General features: G+C 38.7%; 1 protein-coding gene across 6 annotated transcripts in view; it reads right to left on the reverse strand.

Moving 5' to 3' along the window:
• Positions 1-24,802, reverse strand: part of LOC107868032 (ABC transporter B family member 26, chloroplastic) — a 55,233-nt gene that overhangs the window by 26,554 nt on the left and 3,877 nt on the right. For all 6 annotated transcript variants that reach the window (XM_016714588.2, XM_047411787.1, XM_047411786.1 and 3 more), the window contains 3 exons: positions 1,716-1,770; positions 1,562-1,632; positions 1,317-1,419 (listed from right to left, as the gene is read on the reverse strand). In XM_016714588.2, the coding sequence (XP_016570074.1) occupies positions 1,317-1,419; positions 1,562-1,632; positions 1,716-1,770 (229 nt within the window). The remainder of the gene's footprint in view (positions 1-1,316; positions 1,420-1,561; positions 1,633-1,715; positions 1,771-24,802) is intronic.

Raw genomic sequence — 24,802 nt, forward strand, 5'->3', positions numbered from 1 at the left:
GTCGGGTCAACGCCGAGGAGCGACGACCGGGGATCAGGTCGGGTCAGCGCCGGGGACCGGAGGTCGGAGCCGGCGGTCGGATCTGGTCGGCTCCGACGTTCAGCGACGGCGCCGGGGACCGGGGCCGGTGCGCTTGGGATGGAGAGGGGGTGGGGAGAGAGAGCGAGAGAGGGAGAGCCGGCGACCGGAGGTCGTAGCCGGCGGTCTGGTCAGCGCCGGCGACCTTAGGTCGGAGCCGACGGCCGGATCGGGTCGGCGCCGAAGGTCAGCGACGGCGCCGGGGACCGGGGGCCGGTAAGCTGGGGGTGGAGAGAGGGTAGGGAGAGAGAGAGAGGGGGAGAGAGCCGTTGGGAGAGAGAGGGGAGAGGGGGAGAGAGCCGTTGGGAGAGAGAGCCGTTCAAACAGAATCGGTGAAAGATCTACGGAACTAAAAGTAGAAGAAATATCATAAATCCTATATATATATATATATGTATGTATAATTATATGTGCATTGGTTTTGAATGGTTTTGAACTGGTTACATCATGGCATTATTTTATCCCTTTATCCTTGAGTTACATGCTAGCGCTTAACCCACCAATCGTCTCCGGACGTTGTATCCCACGCGATGCAGGGAACAGAGACACTTCTACTTTTCCTGAGCAGTGATAGGTGGTTCTTGGATTGTTCGTAAGTCAGCTTGAAGTGGTGAGCCTCCTTCTTTCGGATGGCCTATTACTTCATGGTCCAGTTTTTGTCACAGACTGTTTCTTTGGTTACCTTATTGGCTATCGTCCAGGGCATGTCCCGACCTAGATTGGTCTTGGACTGTTTATAGGCTTTATAGATTACTGTGGATTAGGAGTTGGTATTATGGATTCTTAGCACCTTCTTATTGTTGCTTATTCTATCTTGTTAATATTCGGAATTCATCCGTTGCTAGCTGTATTGTATTCTGTTTGACTAGGCAAAGGGGGTGGTCTCCAGTCCACGGCGGACTTGAGATACCCGTCACGGCCAGGCCCTGATTCGGGTCATGACATAATGATAATACAGTAAATATAGTAGATTGCTCGATTTACTCCTATAGTAATTATGCGGTTATTTTCTTCCCTTTTTAGAGCATGTAAATATAGTTATTAAACCCAATAGCTTGAGGGAATAATCAAGCCACGTTCTCTCTTATATCTCTTCCTTTTCACAGTTTTCAGAACTTATCACCCTGATATTTGAAATGATTTTTGGCCAAATAAATTCTTCATTTATTAACTCAAGAAAAGAAGATACGATGGAAGAAGAATGACACTCCAGTGTTAAACAACGGAAAGAGTTTAACCTGAGTTGAGTGATAGAGTGTGTTGAAGCTAAAGTTCCAATATCCATAAGCAGCACTCTGGCGCAAGGTTATATCAGCTAACTTCCCCATCCACCGTGCATACCTATTCTAGAAAATGGTTATTGTCGAGTTCTGGTTAATACTGAGCAACTGCATATAATTGAATTTTGCATATATCCATATGTTTACTCCTTAAAGTATTATACGAAGCACAAAATGAAAAGATCCCTTCTTCTAATAGTTACCTTTGAAGTTCTTGTTCCTCAGTTCCATATATTCGTACAGTCCTCATGAGAGAGAATGTCTCTTGGGCAACCTATATCACATCAAAGGATATAACTGAATATTTAAATCATAGCATACTGGGAGAAAATGGACCAATTAACTTCTTAAGATTACTTCATTTGCACAAGCAGTGTACTCCTGAATAAATTTGGCTGCTTTCTTCTGGTATCTACGAAAAGAAACAAGCACAAAGAGAGGGGGTTAGAAGAAGCAGAAATCATAAATTGCTCTAAGTCTAACGTAATTCCACCTACTTGAACAAAGTATCCAGGTAAACTCATTCTACTAAGAGAAGGTGGCATAATATAGAAGTTACGCTGAGTGAAAATGTGATTTAAAGAAGAGATATCAATTCTAAAACAAAAAATCACATGATTGTGGATGGTAAGTACTCCATGTTTCACCAGGCCAACTTGGCCATTTGTTTTCCGGCCGAGAATACTGATAACTCCAAGGACAAGGATGAAGCATTGGAAGCACCAAGAAGGCCATTCACAAGGTCTCAAGCAAAGGAGATGCAAGACAAGGTGGCTGGACTTCAATGGGAGACCAAAAAGGTTCTTTTTATGTAAGAAGAGCTCACGTTTTGTGGAGAGGAATTGGTTAAGTGCTACCTACGTTGCTCGGACTCCAATGCGAGTGTCCAATACGGGTGTCGATCTAGAGGTTGGATCCTTCATGATCTCACTTTTAAGATTCGGGGATATGAATCCAGGTATGAATACGGGTGCAGGATTCGGCAAAATATAATTTAAATATCTAAAAATAGAGTTGCAACACATATTTTGTGGAAAACTTGAGAAATTATTGATCAAGAAGAGAATCTTGAAAGGAGATAAAAGGAAAAGGAGTAATATAGCAATTTCTATATTCAAGGTATTCCATTTTCTTCAATTTCACCTTAGCTTTTGTTTCGATTACAAAAATCATTAAAGTTGTCCAGACATACCCTGTCGATTTTGGTCAAAGTACCTGTGAGAAATATAAGAGAAAAATGAAAAATATTATTGAATTGTTGTAACTACATTGTTACATTGAGACCCTATTTATAGACAATACATTCCAATCCTTTTCCTAATAGGACACTACATTACAATCTTTTTCCAAGTAGGATTTTATATGCTATTCTTATTCCTACTCATATTCTAACACTCCCCTTCAAGCTGGTGCATAGAAGACATATGTACCAAGCTTGTTATGGATGTAACTAATATGAGAATCGGTGAGAGACTAGGTAAAGATAGCTGCAAGAAAACTAATAAGGACTGCTTTGGACGTCTGAGAGACCTCAATTGAAACCGAACAAACTGAAAAAATAACCCGAAAAGTAGTAAATATTGCCGTAAAGTCGATGTGTGCCGAAAACTGATATAAAATATACGGGTCATCTCGAAATCAAGAGACGAGTAGATCTTGAACATGAAAGTCACCGGAAACTTAGCCGAAACATGCTCACACGCCGGATTATTAGATTTGATGGCTGAAAAGTGACTACAATCTGAGGAAAAACAAAGTATATGGGTAGGGTCAGAATGATGACACGACCCTACTGAAAAAAGAAATATGTGTAGGATCGGAATGATGGCACGACCCTATTGAGAAATAGAAATTATATGAGTAGGGTCGGAATGACGGCACGATCCTACTGGAAAAGAGAAATTATATGGGCAGGATCGAAATGAAGGCACGACCCTATTGAAAAAGATCTAAGGAGTCATCGGAAAGACGTACGGAACTATGTAAATTAAATCTGAGGAGTCACCAAAAAGATGCATGGTACTATGCAACTCAGATATGAGACAGTAGTCCGAAAATATGCATGGTACTATGCAAATCAGATATAAGAAAATAGTCACCGAAAAGAAGTACGGTGCTAAGAAAAATAAATATGAAAAAGTAGTCACCGGACAGATGCATGGTGCTACGCAAAGATATGAGAAAATAGTCACTAAAAAGATACACAGTGAGTCAGTGACCCAACTTTTGCTAACATAATCATTGGCCAGACGGGCAGCATATATAGATTATAGCCGCCCGCCGACAGCGGAAACTCTTTGATTCTTTACCAAGATCGTGGAAGCTTTGATACCATGTGAGAAATACAAGAGAAAAATATTATTGAATTGTTGTAACTACATTATTACATTGAGGCCCCATTTATAGACAATACATTCCAATCCTTTTCCTAATAGGACACTACATTACAATTCTTTTCCAAGTAGGATTTTATATGTTATTCCTATTCCTACTCATATTCTAACAGTACCCAAAGTCGGTTGACCAAATCGGGTATAGATCCCGATCCCACACCCACACCCACACTCATGTCGTGTCGACACGAGTGTGACAGAGGAAGTGAAGAGTCTGAGTAACTTAGAGTGCTACACTTATTTTATGGTCTACGTCCAACTCTAAGATGAGGTAGTAGGTTGGGGCCCAAGAACTGGCCAAGAAGTGCCTAGGCGCCCGAATCAGCTTATAAAAGGGCCAAATAGCACCCAAAATCAGTCCAAAATGCAAGAAATTCACTCACAAGACGTGGAAAGGAGGAGTTAAAGTTTCCTAAATTTGATTCTAGTAAGCGATAGGACGATTTACATGCTTTCCTAGATTATTAGTCAAAGTTTCCTTATTTCTTTTTAGGAGTTAATCAAATGTTTTCCCAGTTTTCAAGTCAAAGTTCCCTTATTTCTTTTCGTAGTCAGGTTTAACTGCTTTTGCTTTTCCTTTTCCTAAAGGACTTGCTATCCAAACTAGTAGATGTGAAAAATACAAGAGAAGAATATTATTGAATTGTGTATCTACATTATCACACTGCGACCCTATTTATAGACACTACACTATAATTCTTTTCAAACTAGGACACTATATTACAATCCTTTTTCAAATAGGATTCTATATACTATTCTTGTTCCTACTCCTATTCTAACGTTCCCCCTTAAGCTGGTGCATACAAGTCATATATACCTAACTTATTACAATTAATACGAGGATCGATTAGGGACTCGGTGAAGATATCTGCAAGTTGAACACTTGACTTGACAAAGGTCGTAACAATATCTCCTGAGAGTATCTTTTCTCTGGCAAAGTGACAATAAATCTTAATGTGCTTAGTCCTCTCATGAAACATTAGATTTGATGTGATATGAAGGGTCATTTGATTATGACACACAAGTTCCATTTGATCGATTTCTCCAAATTTTAGTTCTCTCTGCAACTGTTCGATCCAAACTAGCTCACAAGTTGCTGCACCCATTGCCTGATATTCTGCTTCTGCCGTATATCGAGAAACCACACTCTGTTTCTTACTCTTCAAGGAAACCAAATTACCTCCTACTAAAACACAATATCCGAATGTAGAATGTCTATCACAAAGTGATGCTGCCCAATCAACGTCTGTATATCCAACGATCTGCTCATGACCTCGATCCTCGAAGAGTAGTCCTTTACTTAGAGTTGACTTTATATATTGCAGAATGCGAACAACTGCATCCCAATGACTTTCACACGGAGAATCCATCAACCGCCTTACAACACTCACATGATAGAAAATGACAGGTCTTGTCACTACAAGATAATTCAATTTACCAACCATATGCCTATACCTTTCAGGATCACTGAGTGGCTCCCCTATCAAGCAAGAGCTTAGTATTTGGATCCGTAAGAGTGTCAATGGGTCTACATCCCATCGTTTCCGTCTCCACAAGAATGTTTAACACATACTTGCATTGAGAAATAACAATACCTGGTATAGACTGAGCAACGTCAATATCTAGAAAATATTTCAGTCTGCCAAGGTCTTTAGCTTAAAATGCTGAAAGAAATGTGGCTTCAAATTAGTGATACTATCTTGATTGTTGTCGGTATAACAATATCATCAACATACAACAACAACAAGCCCAATGTATTCCCACAAAGTAGGGTTTGGGGAGGGTAAAGTGTACGCAGTCCATACCACTACCTCAGATGAAGTAGTGAGGTTGTTTCCAATAGACCCCCAGTTCATGACAAATAACAGTATAACAAGCAAAAAATATAAAAACAAACAACAAAATGGGGTAACACATAATTAGATAATAAAAGAAACAAACCACCACAAAGTAATACTACAAATTAACTATTCGATATCACAAACATCCCCAAAACACCACGAATAAGAAACTACAAGACACATGCATAACACAATGACTACAGGTATATCAACAAACAAAGCACTTGTAGAGTTAATATTGTAGAGGAGTATAACGTAAAGTTAATGAAGAGTAATGTAAGTATAATTATTCATCTAGATATTTTATGTCTATTGGATAACTATAGGGATAAAACAACTGATTATGCCTCTTTATGTCTTTTATGCGTATTATTATTAATGTTTTTGGGTGGGGACCCATTTTTTTTAAGAATAATTTTCCTTAATTAATAGTAAGTTAGAAAAGGATGTATTAGTACTTCTTGGAAACCAAAAACGTGCACCCCGCTGTTTTTCTTCTTCATATGCAGTATCAACTTTCTGATACCTCAAAAAAAAGAACTCAAATAATCCAAGGACTCAAGGAGGGAAAACATAAAGGAGAAGGGATATCCGTGGCCTCAAGGAGCATATAAGCTAAAGGATTTTATGGCAACCTCAAGAATTTCAAGAATTGAATAGTAAAATCTATAATTGGAATTGAGTTCCGAGATGTAAATTCTCTACCCCTTTTCTTGAATTTAGTATGGATAGGTATTTTGAGGATGTTTAATTCGAATATTTACACTACTTTTCAAATTGGGTTCATGAGAAAAAAGAGAAAATGGAAAATTTTGACAAAAGAGGAGTTTGTAGGGATTTCTATCAATTGGGTGGATTTAGCGTTAATTGTATAAGTTGGAGAAGTTGGAATTCATCCCAAATTCTTGTTAAGAAATTCGATTGGTTTTGGGCATAATCGAATATTATTAAAATAATAAAATAAATTATTAAATATACATACAGGTCATTGATGGACATATATGCTATCCTTGTAGTTAGTTGATTGGCTAGCGGATACCTGGAATTGGTGGCTGGAAGGATAAGGCCTACACTTTCGTGGGTTAAATTGTTTGAGGCTCGGAACACTATCGTAGCTAGTTAAGTATATGTAAAGCTAAACCTTCCCTCACTACTAAGGCACCACCCTACGTCATGTGCTCCTTCCTATTAATGTTGATATAATTCTCATGAAATATGAGAGTAGAATCTTTATATTGCCTTACATATCATTCCCTCATTCTACCATCAAGCTTATAAGTATCTATTTTTCTCTTTGTGTTAAGTTTCCATGATACTTCCATATTATCATAAGTTTCTCTTCTTGAAGCCATTAGGCCACAATATTTATATGTATACACACACACGTTAGGAGTAAAAGTAAATAGTAATAGCATAGTTGCACTTGTATATGTTAGCTAAACGATCATTAGCGTAATTCACATGTTATAGACCTTCAAGGCACTATTTGATAAACATTTAACGACAAGAGGGTACATAGGTTTGGCTTGGCATATCGCTCGACATGATTTTGTGCACAGGGTTGAGACGAGACCATTATAGTGAGCCCAACCATTGGGCGTACCCGCCTTATGGCATTATTTTGTATTTGGAGTCAGCTGGAACGTCATGCATTGGTTTCCCCTAACTCGAGCCAATATATGGCATATATGTCCTGCGGGCAAACCCTCATAGTGAGCCCCTGGGCAGGGCGTACCGGTTACATACTGTGATTACAGTTATACGTATAGGATCATAGCAATGAGTACGTGAGCAACATATGCTTTATACGTGCCTTAGATTGCCTTCGGTAGGCCATCTTGTGATCATTTGTACGACTTATAGGATAAACACATAACCTAGGCAAATTATAGGCCCTATATTATAATGAACGCTTTTCTAAATATTATGTAAGATACTAATAAGATTGGTGCATATAGAGACTTTATCCTTTGTCTCTCACTCCATAGAGTCCACCATATACAACAGGGATCATCCACTATCTTTCTTTCTTTGTAGCCCTAACTCCAGCCTCCTCCCAATTGAATAGAATCTCATCAATCTTACTAGGCATACTCTAGGAAAGGAAAATCTGCCATAGTTGGTCCATGAAATTGTAGTGTAAGAAGAGGTGTCTCACTGTCTCCGTATCCTTGCCACATAAGAAGCACCTGTTGCGTAGAGAAATACCTCTCTTAGCCACATTATCCAATATCAAAACTGCTTCATTGGCTAGCAGCCAAATAAAGCATGCCACTTTATGTGGCACTTTGTTTCTCCAGAAATGCTTCCAAGGCTATTTGAAGACTTGATTATCACTAAGACCTGTCTGTTTATATCCTTCCTTTACCTTGTATCTACCTTTTCTGTGCCCATGCCACCATAGCTAACCCTCACCAGTGTGTTCCTTGAAAACTCTCCCGTGGGAATTTTCCAGTCATTTAAATTTCTTCTCTAGACCAAATCTCATCCTTGTTGTGACCACATTTCAGCAATGGTCTTCCAAAGATGTTGAGACAAAACAAAGATGTCAAGAAAGAGATCTTTGAGGCTTTCAACACCAATCCATTTGCCAGCCCAAAAACTAGTTTTTCTACCATTTAGAGCCTTGACAATTGAATAATTATTGAGGAAAGGCCAGAAAATTCTGATAGACTTCCAAAGGCTAACACCATAAGGGGTATTTACCTCTTTAGCCACCCATTTGATCAATTCCTCATACTTGCTCTTGATCACCGTACACAAAGTGTTTGGTCCTCCAAACAATACCTCCATAGTCAAGTTAGAGGAGTGGACTTCTCTGGTCCTGTTCCCAAAGTATATTATCAACAACATACGCGGATTCACGAATCCCCGGAAACCGAAAATCTTTATGATCCAGGCAGTCCAACAGCCTCGGACATGGAACCGCCTCCTACTTTACCTCGACAAAAGATTAGAACTGACCCAAGATTAGAGGTCATCAAATCCCATGAGGAGTACATTCCAGACCTCAAAGCCCTTGAGGTCCTCTGGTATCTTCTAAAAGATGCAATAAAAAGAAAATGGTACACCAGTACCTATTCTAAAGATCAACAAAAGGAGTTTGGTCGGCTATGGATAGCTGACATGAAAAGACTTCGATGCGACATCGAAAATTCTTTAGATGGTTTGAGTTCACTGTAAGAATGGAAAACCAAAATGAATCCCTTCACGTTATCATTAATAAATGGTATACGCAGAGTAACAAAGTGATTGAATCCATTACTCCTCCCCTTGAAGGAATAAAAATTCTTCATTCCAATGAAATCCTCAATGCTTCACCCTTCAAGAAGAAGCATGATAGACCCCTATCAGCCCCCCCCCTCCCCCCCGGTCAACAGAGACCTAGATAGAATAGTTGAACAAAACAACTATACTAATCAGGTCCTTCATACTATCTCCCAGCAAATAGGAGATACTAAGAGCTCAAAACTTCCTTTTAGCTCACCCACTCCTGAGAAAAGTATTCCAGGCCCTAGCCTCACTACCAACCCTATCTTTAGAATCCCTGAATTCCAAAAGGAGAAATTTCCTAATCTCAGCGATGACTTTCAGGTTTTTGAAAAAATCTTAGAGCAAATCAATGAGAAGCTCTCCAAATTCAAAATTTCTGAAAAAGAGAAAATCGAGTCCAGCAACCAAAAGTCATATATTGTCTAGAGCTATGGACGTATTACCGAGAGCTATCAGAATATGTCTTATGTTGGAAATTTTCTGATGCCCTTCTCTAGGATTACAACAAGTCTTATATAGACAAGAGTGACAAGGAAAATACATCTAAAGTGTACAAGTGTAAGGCTAAGATTAATTCTTAGCGGCCGACAGTCCTTGAGTGCATGTCCTTTATTGTAAGATGTTTTTGCTTTTTGAAAAAGCTGATTGTAGAGTGCTTTGTCCTTTATGCTTTTGCTTTTTGAAAAACTGGTTGAATGCTTTGTCCTTTAGCTTTTGGGAAAGCTTTGGTCCTAGAGATTCCAATTAGGAATAGTAGAATGCCCTTTCAAAAAAAGTAATTTCAGTTCTTTGAACCTCTACCTTTCGAAGGGTCATTTCCCTATTCTTAATAGGGGTCCATATAGGCCATAGCTATTCCTTTAGGAGTTAGCATATCACCGTTATTATCACTACTTCCCGTGGAGGAAGCTTCCTCTAGAAGTTGTAACACTTCTTCTTCATTTGTTTCCTGGCTTTCCATATCATGTAAAGCTTTCTTTAATTTTTCTTTGAGTGCCTTCTTATTCTGCGAAGCACTGGTTGAGGATGAAGTCGTTTTTCCTTTATCTGGAGTTTGTGGTGCTACCGGCTTGGGAGTCCAGCCTTTGACCTTTATCTCTTTGGATAAGTATTTGATACGATCTTGTTCTCCTTTAGCGAAATTCCAAGAGATAATGTAAGAAACTCGCTTCTTGATAAAGAACTTGCACATCTGAATATGCTCTGGGAGGGTTACACACCCTTCTTTTGAACAGAAATCGTTGAACCAATTAATGAACAATAGGGGGAGGATTTCTTTGATTCCTCCAAAATATATCCACCATTCATAGAACCACCTAGGAATAATGGCATCTACCATAGCCGGACAATATTTAATAAACTGGGTGTGTCCTGGTCTGACATATAAGAAATTGAACCATGCCGACTTGTAGTCGTACCAATTATAAGTTTGCGGCCTATGAGGCATGGATAATGCAATTGGGGTATGCAGGTGATCTGCAAACCAGTTGAAAGGGGTTAATACCCTCTTGATAGTGAACCTAGAATAATCAATGTATTCCGGATTCCTTTCATTCATAGAATGCTCGACCTCAATAAAATCGGTGTCTACAAGGATGGCTTCGTAATATCTCCTTGTTTTGAGTGGATTCTCAGTATCCACAAAGTTTTTATCATTATAGACCGGCTTGATTAGCTGTTCTAATGGATATCCTTCATACTCTTTGTCTAAAGCAATAATTGGCATTACCTGAGTGGTAATGAATTTGAATTCTTCTTTGATGGGAGGAGTTGGTGTTCTTTTGACCGCTGTGGGGTCTACAGCTTGTGCGAAGGTTTCAGGAGCCTTCATAGCGTAACTCTGCTTTGACTGAACAGATGAACTCGATGATTGCCCTTTATCAAAAGGCTTGTTTGTTTTCAAATCTACCAATCTAGTTGGCATTGGTGGAGGGAGCTTTGGAAATTCTGCCAAAGCTGCATATTTGTTCTGAAATGGTGACTGTAGTTCCGATTTCAGTGCAGGCCTCTGAGGGACTGATGGCCTCAAGGGGTTTGATGAGGCGGACGGAAGATCAAATGGTCTAGCCATCTTGGTTTGTTCCTGTTTGCTTCCTACTGGGATTTTCCCCAATGTAGTGGGTCTCATTTCGGCCCTGTAAGAATTCTCTTGTTAGAAAATCGGAAAGGGAATTATTTTCTCCTTTGATAAATTCTATTTGAAAATCAAAGCTAGATAGGAGAACTTGCCATCTAGCAAATATTTGTTGTGAAACCAGATTTTTAACATCCTTTTGTGAAATTTCTTTAGCAGATTTGCAATCCACTCGTAGTAAAAATTCTTTATTAATAAGGTCATCTTGAAACTTGGTGATACATAGCACTATAGACAAAACTTCTTTTTTAACAGTGTTGTAATTTCTTTGAGCGGAATTCCATATTCCAGATGTAAATCTGACTAATTGTTCAGAAGAACTAGCATCAACTTTTTGCTTCAAGATACCTCCATATCCGATATCGGAAGCATCAGTTTCAACAATCATAAAGGCTTCAGGGTTAGGAATTCCTAAGCAAGGAAGGTTTCTGACTAATTCCTTTACCTTAATGATAGCATTAGTTTGATCAGAGCTCCAAGGAACTGGGGTCTTTTTAAGTCTTTTGTAAAGAGGTTCGCAGATCTGTCTAATATTAGGGATGAAGTCTGCTACATAGTTAAGACTTCCTAAAAACCTTTGAAGTTGGGTTTTATCGCTAATTTCATTAGGGAATTTGGAGGAGAACTCTATGGCCCTGCAAATAGGTTTATAACTGCCTTGATAAAGATCATGCCCTAAGAATCTTATAGATGTCTGGAAGAGCTTCATTTTCTTTGTACTTATGACTAAACCATTAAACTTAACAATCTTAAAGAAAGTGTTGAGATGTTTGAAATGAGAATCAATATTTTCTGAGAAAATAAGCACATCATCAATATAAACAATCGACTTATGACTATAAGGATTGAAGATACTATTCATGATGTTTTGAAACTCTAATGGAGCATTTTTAAGACCGAATGGTAAGACATTCCATTCATAATGTCCAAAAGGGACATTGAAGGCAGTCTTGTATTTATCCTTTTCAGCAATTTGAATCTGCCAGAATCCTGACTTCATATCAAACTTACTGTAAAGGTTGGCTTTGAAAGTCCTTTTTAAAAGATCCTTTTTGTTCGGAATCGGATGTCTGATCCATTTTAAAACCGCATTCAAAGGCTTGTAATTTATTACGAGCCTGGGAGTTCCTCGCTCCTTTTCTGCACTGTTATTTACATAAAAGGCAGAGCAACTCCAAGGAGAATTTGAGGTTCTGATAATCCCATTTTTTAGTAAATGGTTTATCTCGTTTTTGCAGATTTCCATTATTTTTGGGTTCATTTGAGTGGGCCTAACCTTAGTAGGAATGGCCCGTTCGTTGAAACCAGTAATGTATGGAAGTTCTACTAAATGTCTTTTTCTTTCCCAAAAGGCATTAGGAAATTCAGAACAAATTTCTTCTTCGAAAGTCTTTTGAAGATTGGCAATTTTATTTACCATCTCCGGGGTTTTTAAAATTTGTTCAATTTTCTTTATTTGAATTTCTTGTTTAAGAAAACAAATGTGTGAAGAAAGTCTGTTAATTTTAAAAGCAGTCCTCTCTTTAATAAGGTTGCCTTCTTCTTGTGAGAGGGGCCTTAATAAGGGGAAGAACAGATTTTGATTTAAAATCGTTGTGCGAATTCCATCAAAATCACTAGCGTAAGGTCGAATTTGATTGACAAAAGGTATTCCTAGAATGATATCTTCAGTGATACCTTCAGTGATGACAAAATCATTAACAAGACAAATGCCATTGTTACAGATATGAGCTTTAGAAAGCTTATAATCGATCTTCATCTTTTCTCCTGTGGCGAAGTATAGACGAGAAGTGCTTTTTTGTAGATACTTGGTGGGTACAAGTCCCTTGACGATACAATTGCTATCGGCTCCAGTCAAAGAGGGCGACTCTGTTAAGGACGAAGTCTTTGTTTATGACAATTTTTACGGTGATGTGTTCGCTGTAAGTTTTAATGGCCGTGATAGAAGTTTTAATGGCCGTGATAGCTGTACCGGAGGTAGAGGGAGAATCTGAGTCAGGGAATGAATCTGGCTCTTTGAGATGATCGTTTTGAATAAGATCATTGATTATTGGGGAAGCTCTCGGAGACCCTGGTGGGGAGACATTCTCTGGAGGAGACACGTTCTTTAGAACCTGTTCGGTAAGAATGTTGAGTTTCACTCGATCAAGTCTGATTTTTAGGTCTCTGATTTCTCCCTTGAGGGTGGAGATTTCACCCTTGAGATCGGCTATAGATGGTTCCGCAGGTTTATCAAATCGAGACATAACCTGTTTCATGCTAAAAGGCTGAATGATAGGTTTGGGGGGCTTTTCTTCCTGAGAAAGCATCAATCTTTCGAGTTCTAAAAGATATTTATTTCTAGCCTCATCATCTTGGATGTGCTCTATGATGTCAAACAGGATTTCTTTAGGATTTCCAGAGATGACATTAACAGTCTTTTTTGTGCAAGTACAGAAGGTACCGTTACAAGCACAATTTGGCCAGACTGGGATCGATCGGACTCATATGCGGCGTTGATAAATTCTTCGTCGCTACAATCGTCACTAGAAAGCTAGAAGAGTCGGAAGAGTCTGATGAGCCTTCCATTATAGAGAATAATTTCTCTTTGGTTTCTTCAGAGAGACCTAATTGGTTGATCTTACTCTTCTTGCCAAATTTACAATCTTTAGCTCTATGGCCAGTTTTACCACAAGTCCAACAAACGTCTTTATTTCTAGAAGATTTTTTTCTAGTTTTTCTACTAGTTTTGTAAGACTCCTTTTTAGAGGACTCTTTTCTAGGTTTGGATTTTCTATGTGACTTATAGGATTTTTTCCTATGTTTTTTACTAGATGGAGAGAATAGATTCGTGAAACCGAAATCGTGGCAGAAGGTTCCTAGCCCATATTTGGAAGTGCCGTCATTCTTAAGTTGTTTCTTAAGCTTAAGGTCGGTGCAGAGGTCTATCCCCACAGTGGTAATGAAGCTTATAATATCCCCATAAGTTAAAATTCCGTAAGGGATTTTTCCCTCGAATCTATCTTTGATTTTGGTCCTAACCTTGTCTGCGAACAGAGGAGGGAGACCACTAATAAAACGTTCTTTCCAGAAGTCATTGTTACAGTCAGGTCGAATCATGATTTTGACCAAAAAGGTGTCCTTATACCATCTAAAGTCAGCTAAATCTTTGCAGGTGAGATTGTTAAGAATTTCTAAACTCCTATCCTGAAATAATTTGGGTTCTCCTATAAAATGTCTAGCTATATGATATAGGAGGGTAGCACAGGCGTCTTCTTTCGCGACCTGTTCAAGACTTTCTTGTCCACTTTCATTTTTGACAACGACTGTTTCCATAGCCGTGGCCTCATAGATAAGGCTCTTAACATCATCTGTGAAGTAGTTGTCCCACCAGTGTTTTATCATACCGGTGAATCCTGCTACAACCATTGTGGCTGCCTCTTTATCAGAAGCTCCTTTAATTTTATAAGCTGTGATGGCAATGCCCATTTCATAGAGTTTGTTATAGATTTGGTGTTCAGCCAAACCATCAACATTCCATTCAGTTATTCTTCTACCATCATGGTTGGAAGTGGAAAGGTAAGAGTTCTCCTCAAACTGGAGGAGAGGGTCGTTTATAATAATTTTTCTTAGTAGAAAAACGTTCATTGGTGAGTTTGGAAAGAGAGTTCTTTTCCTTTTGGTTGCTGGACTCGACTTTCTCTTTTTCAGAAATTTTGAATTTGGAGAGCTTCTCATTGATTTGCTCTAAGATTTTTTCAGAAACCTTAAAGTCATCCCTGAGATTAGGGAATTTCTCCTTTTGGAATTCAGGGATTCTAAAGATAGGGTTGGTAGTGAGGCTAGGGCCTGGAATACTTTTCTCAGGAGTGGGTGAGCTAAAAGGAAGTTTTGAGCTCTTAGTATCATCTCCTATTTGCTGGGAGATAGTATGGACCTGATTAGTATAGTTGTTTTGTTCAACTATTCTATCTAGGTCTCTGTTGACGAGGGCTGATAGGGGTCTATCATGCTTCTTCTTGAAGGGTGAAGCATTGAGGATTTCATTGGAATGAGGAATTTTTATTCCTTGAAGGGGAGGAGTAACGGATTCAATCACATTGTTACTCTGCGTATACTATTTATTAATGATAACGTGAAGGGATTCATTTTGGTTTTCCATTCTTCCAGTGAACTCAAACCATCTAAAGAATTCGATGTTGCATCGAAGTCTTTTCATATCAACTATCCATAGCCGACCAAACTCCTTTTGTTGATCTTTAGAATAGGTACTGGTGTACCATTTTCTTTTTATTGCATCTTTTGGAAGATACCAGAGGACCTCAAGGGCTTTGAGGTCTGGAATGTACTCCTCATGGAATTTGATGACCTCTAATCCTGGGTCAGTTCTAATCTTTTGTCGGGGTAAAGTAGGAGGCGGTTCCATGTCCGAGGCTGTTGGACTGCCTGGATCATAAAGATTTTTGGTTTTCGGGGATTCGTGAATCCGCGTATGTTGTTGATAATATACTTTGGGAACAGGAACAGAGGAGTCCACTCCTCTAACTTTTCCCTTGTCATTATCGTTTTCTTCGCTTCCCTCCGGGTTTTTTGAGGTAGAAGCTCTGTGCGAGATAGATCTTCTAAAGGAAGAGGTTCTAGAGGCTTCAAAACCTAAGAATTTTAAATCAATAGATCCGTCAGGGTGTTGGATTACCCGTTCGATCTGTGATTTCTCTGGATAGGTCGGGAGAGGTTGAGTGATAGCATCGAAGTGCCAATCATTTTGATGCATGATATCATTCCAAACAAGAGATTTGGGAACGAATATATTACTTCTGTCTTTATTTGCCTCCATTAGGGTTGTAACACCCCTGGGGCTTGTGAATCTAGCCTTGGGGGCTAGAGTTGTACCCATAAGCCGATAATATACACTGTATATTATTGCTATTTCTCTGGTATTATCCTTACTGTTCATGTTTTTAGTTTTAACATGAAGTGTTAAAATATCCATGATATTAGGATCATTGATATCTACCGAGAAATTTAGGTAGCAATTAAAGTATACCGGACCATCGGCGAGGTTACTTTGGATGACTCCTAAGAGAGAATCGTCTAAGTTTAGTAGACGAGCATCTCTTAGAATAGCACAGACAAGGGATATGAAGACCTTGTCTAAAGAGTGGCTTAATAGCCACTTGAACAAGTCCAACATGAAGATAATTAAACTGATTTTTAAATCGGTTTATGTCAAGCTCATTTAATAATTGAATAATTTCTAAGGAATTATTAATGGCGACAGTAAACTCAGAGGTCTTGATGTTATGTTTTTTTAGAAAACTAAATTTACCAATCTGATAAATAATTTTAAAAGGTTCTTCTGGAATACTCCAGTTTTGAAGATCATTTTCAATATTAGCAATCTGAGTTGCTTGAGAAGATAAATTAATAGTATTTTTAATATGATTCTGATAGCTCTCGGTAATACGTCCATAACTTTTCACTCTAATACTGGATTTAGACGAAATTGGTATTGTTGGAAAGCTAATTCAATTTGCTATATGATAGAAACTGAAAAATCTTAAAAATTCCATGTGTATAAAAGTGGATTCATCTATCAAAGAAATCTTCTAACATTCTTGTGACAATTTCAAGCTAGGAAAAAGTATGGGGTATTACAATATCTCCCCATTGAGAACATTTGTCCTCGAATGAGACTAAGAATGAGGGGAGAAGATAAACCAACGTACATACCGAACATGAATGACTGAAACATTATTTCATGACTGACATGACTAATAACTGAATATATCATACGGAGCATGCATATTTGATGCTTGCGTAACTGATTCATGAATGCATGGCTGAGAGTTCTGATGAACCAAGGTTCTCATAATAAGAATGCATGTCTGACGCATGATTATATAACTGAACTATTACATAAATGCATGGCTTAATATGTAATGGTATTTCATACCAAGTTTGTGATGAAATTCTGAACATGAACTGCATACCAAGTTGTCACTAAAGTCTGAACATGAAACTGAAAAGCTTAAGGAGAAATGTTACCTTGAGCTTGATCTGAGTTGGCGGAGAAGAGGTGAGAATACTTGGTTCACATATCTATTTCTGCTACCTAAGTAGCTCCCTCAACGGACTGATTTCACCAAAGAACTTTGACTAAAGGGACTTCTTTGTTCCTTAGTCTACGAGTCTTATAGTCTAGGATTTCGACTGGAATCTTTTCCTAAGAAAGGCTGTTCTGAACATCTATGCTATGAATAGGGACTACAACTGCTGAGTCACCTATGCACTTATTGAGCAAAGAGACATGGAAGACTGGATGGACTGAGGCTAGATTTGAAGGCAATTCGAGCTCGCTACCTTGCCAAAGCGACTGAGAATTTTAAAGGGACCGACATATCGGGGACTGAGCTTTCCCTTCTTGCCGAACCTCTCCACTCCATTCATGGGAGAGATATTTAGATGGACATAGTCAGCAATCTAGAACTTGAGATCCTTTCTACATACATATGCATAAGACTTCTGTCGGCTCTTGGCAACCTGGAGTCAATCTCTGATCAACTGGACTTTTTCTAAGGCATCTAATACTAAGTTAGGCCCTGTAATTGAGGCCTCACTAACTTCAAACCAACCAACTGAAGATTTGCATCTCCCACCATAGAGAGCTTTGAATGGAGCCATCCAAATATTGGAATGATAGCTATTGTTGTATGCAAACTCAATCAAGGCAAGTGGTCATCCCAACTACCCTTGAAATCAATTGCACACGCCCTTAGAATATCTTCTATGGTCTAAATGGTCCTTTCTGCTTGACCATCTGTCTGAGGATGAAAGGTTGTACTGAGATGAACTTGGGTACCAAGACCTTTTTGGAATTCTTTCTAGAAATGATAGGTGAACTGGGCACCTCTGCCTAAGATAGTGGATAACGGAACACCGTGCAATCTTACCAACTTTCTTATGTAGATTTTAGTATAACCGTCGGCTGAATAAGAGGTATGGACTAGAATAAAATGAGATGATTTGGACGTCCTGTCTACAATGACCCAAACTGAATCATGCGGGTCACAAAGTCCATGTTCACTTCTTCCCACTTCTAAGTAGAATACTGAACTTCTGCATTAACCCACTAGGCTTCTGATGCTCAATCTTAACCTGCTAACATGTAGAGCACTTAGCCACAATCTCTACAACATCTCTCCTTATCCTACTCCACTAATAAATTTCCCGCAAGTCACAGTACATCTTTGTGGCCCCTAGATAAATAGAGTAGCACGCACCATGGGCTTCTGCAAGAATTCACTTCCTTAAGTCGTCTACACCTGGAAAAACAGACGTCCCTGACAACGCAAAACACCATCTCCCCCTTAGGAGAAAACCTCTACTTTCTAATCCTTGACTGGCTCTTTTAACTTGATAAGGCTGGGATTTCTATCTTGCTTTTCTTTCACCTTGGAAACTTGAGATGATTCTTAACTACTCTAAACCCATACATTACACTCTTCGGAATCAACTAAACAAATGCCTAGTCTGGCAAGCTGATGGACTTCCTAAGCTAACTTCTTCTTACTGTCCTCAATATGAGCAACACTACACATAGACATTCTACTGAGAGCGTTAGTCTACTCCCCAAAGATGTCTATGGACCTTGACTTTGCACCCAGAGGCAGGCCCAAGTATACTGATGGCAAATTTCCCACCACTCCTCTCCGAATCTGAGAAAGATGATCCCATCTCTGGAACCACATTAATTAGGTACAAACAGTTTTTGTTCCAATTTATATAGAGCTCAGATATGGCTTCAAATTACACCAATATAAGTTTTAGGATCATCAATTGCTCCTCCTCATCCCACAATTAGTGGATATTGGCATATTGCAAATGCATGATCTCCACATTGTTTCCAGCAACCTAGTTAACTTCAAATCGTTGAATTCTTCTTGTTATCTTTGTTATATTCAACAAGTTGCTCAGCCCCTCCATAGCTATGATAAACAAGAAGGGGGATAGGGGATCTCCATGCCTAATCCCTCTGTGTGCATTTAAAAGCCTTCAGGTCCCATTGGTAAGCACTGAAAACTTCACAGTAGACATACAGAACTTCCACCTGATCCATCTCCTACCAAATCCCATTGTCACAGTTTATTTAAAATGAATTCCCAATTCACATGGTCATATGCTTTCTCAATATCAAGTTTGCGTAATATATCGAGTTTATTTTAGGACACTCTGAAATCAATTGCTTCATTAGCTATGAGCACTGCATCCATTATATGTCTACCTCTAATAAAAGCTATTTGTTGCTTGTCTACCAGCTTATCCATAACTTTCTTCAACCTTTTTGTCAAAACCTTGGAGATCCGCTTGTAAAAGCTTCCAATTAAACTGATGGGTCCGAAGTCTTTGAGTTCCTTTGCTCCAATCTTCTTAGGAATCAGTGCTATGTATGTTGCATTATAGCTTTTTTCAAACATCTCAATTCAATGAAAATTGTGAAATGCCTCCATAATGTCTTGTTTAATGATCTCCGAGCATTTTAGATAAAACCACATTGTATAACCATCAGGGCCAGTGGATTTGTCAATAGCATACATCTTTAAGAACTCAAAAGCTTCTTACTCAAATGTTGTCTGCAGTGCCTCTTTCTCATACTCTGTGATGGTAGCATAATTGCTAATATTTTCAGAAGGTCCTCTGGTCTTCAGGTTCTGTATATAAATTCTTGTAGAAAGATATGACTTCTTCCTTGATTCTTATTAGAATCTGAGTAGAAATAGGAATAGTTTATAAAAAAAATCCTACTTGGAAAAGGATTGTACTATAGTGTCTATAAATAGAGTCTCGATGAAATTATGCAAACACACAATTCAATAATATATTTTCCTCCTTTATTTCTCAAATGGTATCAGAGCATTGGTGAGAAATTTAAAAAAAACTCAGTCACCGTGCGTCAATTTCCGGTGACTAATTTGTGTCATTATCTGTTTTGTGCGTTGTATGCAAAATACAACACCACCAAGAGGATCGGAAAGGTCAGGCGGAGAAAATCCAACCAAAACCACCGGAAAAATATAAGCTACGTGGCTGTCAGAATTTCAAAATTCCAGCTAGATCTTATGTCACGCGTCTCCGATCGAATTTTTTGAGTTGTTGCTTTTTTGCTGAAGACGCCCAGTTATTCTGATCTATCCAGTTCCCTTTTTCCCGATTCCGATTGCCAGAACCCTAATACCGGTAACTTTATTTTTTTTGGCCAGTTCTCGTCAAGATTCCTCTTTTCCAATGAGGTCGCCCCTTCATTCCAAGGCTGTACCGATAGCTATTTCTTGACTCCGACAATCAAATTCAATTTTTTCGGTGACTAACCAATTTTTTGGTGATTGAACTTTTTGCTCAATTTAATCCTATGATTAAATTTGAACCCTTAATGAGATCAAAAAATCAAACATTACAGTCCATGAAGAATCGTCGAGGGGGAGGTCGATTTGGAAGATCTCGACCTAAGTGCAGTTATTGGAAAAGGCTTGGACACACTCGTGATGTATGTTATTCTCGACCTAAGTGTAGTTATTGTAATAAGCTTGGACATACTCATGGAATATGCTATTCTTTGCATGGTCTACCACCTAAAAATGTTAATGTTGCTCAGTATAACATCACAGGTGATCTACGGGTGTATTTATCAGACAAAGAATATCATGAGAGTCTTCAATATCGAGCAAGTAAGCATACATCTCTATCAATAGTCTCAATAGCACAATCTCCTACCTTTGGATCATGGGTTGTGGACTCGGGTGCTTCTAGTCATATTTCTAGCAACAAGTCACTTATGTCTGATATTGTTTATTCACAGTCTCTTCCAGCTATTACTTTAGCCAATGGGATCCGCATAAAACCAGAAGGAGTTTGACAAGACAAACCCATATCTTCTGTCACTCAACTACGTTCTTTATGTCATTGGTTGTCCTTTTAATCTTGCATCTGTTAGTCGTTTGACATGTGCCCTTAATTGTAGTATAACTTTCTTTTATGATTCTTTTCTAATGCAGAACCGCAGTATGGGACAAACGATCGGCACAGGACGTGAATCACAAGGCCTTTACCATCTTACCAATTCAAATTCCTTCACATCATGCTCCGTTACAGACCTCCAGACCTTATTCACAAACGTTTAGGACATCCAAGCCTATCCAAGTTACAAAAGATGGTGCCTAGTTTGACTAGTTTATCCACATTAGATTGTGAGTCGTGTCACCTTGGGAAACACACCCGTGCTACGTTTTCACGTAATATTAAGAGTCGTTCAGAGTCTAGTTTCTCATTAGTTCATTATGATATTTGGGGTCCTAGTAGAATTAGTTCACCCTTAGGATTTCGTTACTTTGTTAGTTTCATTGATGATTTTTCACGATGCACTTGGTTTCCTAATGAAAGATCGTTCTAAGTTGTTTTCTATATTCAAATGTTTTGTGCTGAAATACAAAATCAATTTGGTGTCTCTATTCGTACTTTTTATAGTGATAATGCCTTAGAATACGTATCCTCCCAGTTTCAGAAGTTTATGACTCACCAAGGAATTTTTCACCAGACATCATGTCCATACACCCCTCAGGAGAACGGAATAGCAGAAAGGAAAAATAGATATCTCATTGAGACTGCTCGCACTCTTCTCATTGAATCCCGTATTCCGCTGGGTTTTTGAGGCGATGCAGTCCTCGCATCTTGCTAACTCATTAATAGAATGTCATCATTTTCGATTCAAAATCAGGTTCCCCATTCCATACTATTTCCTCGGTCACATCCCTAAGATTATAGGTGAAGCACTTTCTCATTCAGGATGAAAGCATGCTATGATAAATAAGATGTCTACTTTGCATGCAAGTGGTACTTAGGAGCTTGTTTCCCTTCCTACGAGTAAATCTACTGTTGGTTGTCGTTGGGTTTATGCAGTCAAAGTTGGTCCAGACAGTCAGGTTTATCGGCTTAAGGCTCGCCTTGTTGCCAAAAGATACACACAAATATTTGGGTTTGATTATAGTGACACTTTCTCTCCGGTGGCTAAAATAGCATATGTGTGTCTTTTTCTATCCATTGTTGTCATGTGTCATTGGCCTCTTTATCAGTTGGATATTAACAATGTTTTTCTGCATGGTGATCTTGTGGAAGAAGTCTATATGGAGCAACCACCTGGTTTTGTTGCTCAGGGGAGTCTAGTAGCCTTGTATGTCGATTGCACAGGTCACTTTATGGTTTGAAACGGTCTCCTCAAGCTTGATTTGGAAAGTTTAGCACAGTAATTCAGTAGTTTGGCATGATCCATAGTGGAGCTGGTCACGCAATGTTCTATCGACATTCTTAAGTAAATCTATGTATTTATTTGTCGGTTTATGTTGATGATATCATTATCACCGGCAATGATGAAGATGGTATCACTAAATTAAAGCAACATCTTTTTCAGCATTTCCAGACTAAAGACCTTGGCAAACAAAAATATTTTTTAGGTATTGAAGTAGCTCAATCCAGATCAAGTATTGTTATTTCTCAACGCAAGTATGCCTTAGACTCATTGACACTCCTATGAATCCAAATGCTAAACTTCTGTCAAGTCAGGGGGAGCCACTCAGTGATCCTGAAAGGTATAGGCGATTGGTTGGAAAGTAGAATTATCTCCGTGACTAGACCTGATATATCCTTTCCCGTGAGTGTTGTAAGTCAGTTTATGACTTGCCCCTATGATAGTCATTGGGATGCAGTTGTTCGTATTCTACAATATAGAAAGTCAGCTCCAGGTAAAGAACTACTCTTTGAAGATCGAGGTCACAAGCATATCATTGGATACACAGATGTTGATTGGGCAGGATCATCCTTGATAGACGTTCTACCTCCGATATTGTATTTTAGTAGGAGGTAATTTGGTGTCTTGGAAGAGTAAGAAACAGAGTGTGGTTGCTTGATCTAGTGCGGAAGCAGAATATCGAGCAATGGTTGTAGCAACTTGTGAGCTAGTTTGGATCAAATACTTGCTGAGAAACCTAAAATTTGGAGAAACCGGTAAGATGGAACTTGTGTGTGATAATCAAAAAGCCCTTCATATCACATCAAATCCAGTGTTTCATGAGAGGACTAAACACATCGAGATTGATTGTCACTTTGTGAGAGAAAAGATACTCTCCGGAGATATTGTTACAAAATTTGTGAATCAAGTGATCAACTTGCAAATATCTGCACCAAGTCCCTCACCGGTCCTTGTATTAATTACATTTGTAACAAGCTAGGTACATATGATTTGTATGCACCAGCTTGAGGGGAAATGTTAGAATATGAGCAGAAATAGGAATGATATCTAAAAAAATCCTACTTGAAAAAGGATTGTACTATAGTGTCTATAAATAGGGTTTTGATGTAATTATGTAAACACACAATTCAATAATATTTTTTTCTCCTTTATTTCTCATAATTTTGTTAGGATCAGATATGGTCTTTCCCCGCACTTCCAACTAATCAATATGATTATGTCTTTTATAGGCATTAGCAGTTTGATCGAAGAACTTTGTATTTCTATCCCCTTCTTTGAGCCATAAGACCCACACTTCCTCATTCTTCAAACACCTCTCATACTCCAAGAAAAGTGTAGCTTTCTTACAATTTCCTCCTTTGTTAAGGCTCTAATATTCAAATGAGATTCTAGCTCAGCCATCTGATTGAGAAGGTTGTTCATTTGTAATTTCAGAATCTCTTGTTCATGTCTACTCCATTCTTTCAATTTCCCTTTGAGAGCTTTGAGTTTACATGCTAAGCTATAGTCTGGCCTCCCACAAAATTCAAATTCACTCCACCAATCCTTGACTTTTTCAACAAAAACTTCTTGATTTAGCCATCAATTTCAAACTTGAAGTAGGATTTAGATTGCTCCCAGTGTCTGCATAGAAGAGCTATTAGAACATGATCAGCAGTCACTCTTTGCAAGATATGGTATGCAAAGTCCCTGGTGCACAGAAATATTTCTGAGCCATTTGGTGTGGGGACGTGGAGGCCAATCAGAAATTTGTGGCCATTGCTGGAGGAAAATATGTATCTCAATGTGGGGAATAGAAACAAAATAACATTTTGGAAGGATGGTTGGATAGAACAAAACTCTCTTAAGAATCTTTCCCCAGATTTGTTCCTAATATGTGAGAATCCCGACGCCAGAGGGTTTGAGTGCTCGTTCGGACAGGGAAGGAACTTAGCATTAGAAGATTACTAAGGGCTCATTTGTTTGCACTTAATGAAGGTCTAAATCTGAATGGTTCAGACTTCAGACCATTACGTGCATTTGTTTTTTATTAAGATTTTACCTCTGAATAGGTTTAAATAGGTCTTAATCATTCAGATCTAGAATCAAGTCTTAATAGGTCTGAAGAGGTATTCTGGTGTTGGATAATATACACCGCTACTCTATTCATAATCATCAGTCAGTACCTCTGCCACCGCCATCATTGTCAACCATCAACCACCTCCTCACAACCACCACTGACAGCAAATATCACTACCACCCACTATTGTCAACCGCTACTACACCTACTACCTTTATTATTTTAATTATATTTACCGCCACCACCGCCGTCAACATCACCACCATCATCAACCACTACCGATCAATCCCTACTATCGACCAACTCATCTATCACAACTAGCACCACCGCTAACTGCGACCACTAATACATCACAACCTCCACACATTATTCGGCGACCACCACCATTGTCTCTAGTAACGTCACCTCTACCATCACTTCAATCACTATCATCGCTACAATTTATCTCTACTAACAACCATCTCCA

The sequence above is a fragment of the Capsicum annuum genome, chromosome 4 (genome assembly GCF_002878395.1).
Source record: "Capsicum annuum cultivar UCD-10X-F1 chromosome 4, UCD10Xv1.1, whole genome shotgun sequence".
Lineage (NCBI taxonomy): Eukaryota > Viridiplantae > Streptophyta > Magnoliopsida > Solanales > Solanaceae > Capsicum > Capsicum annuum.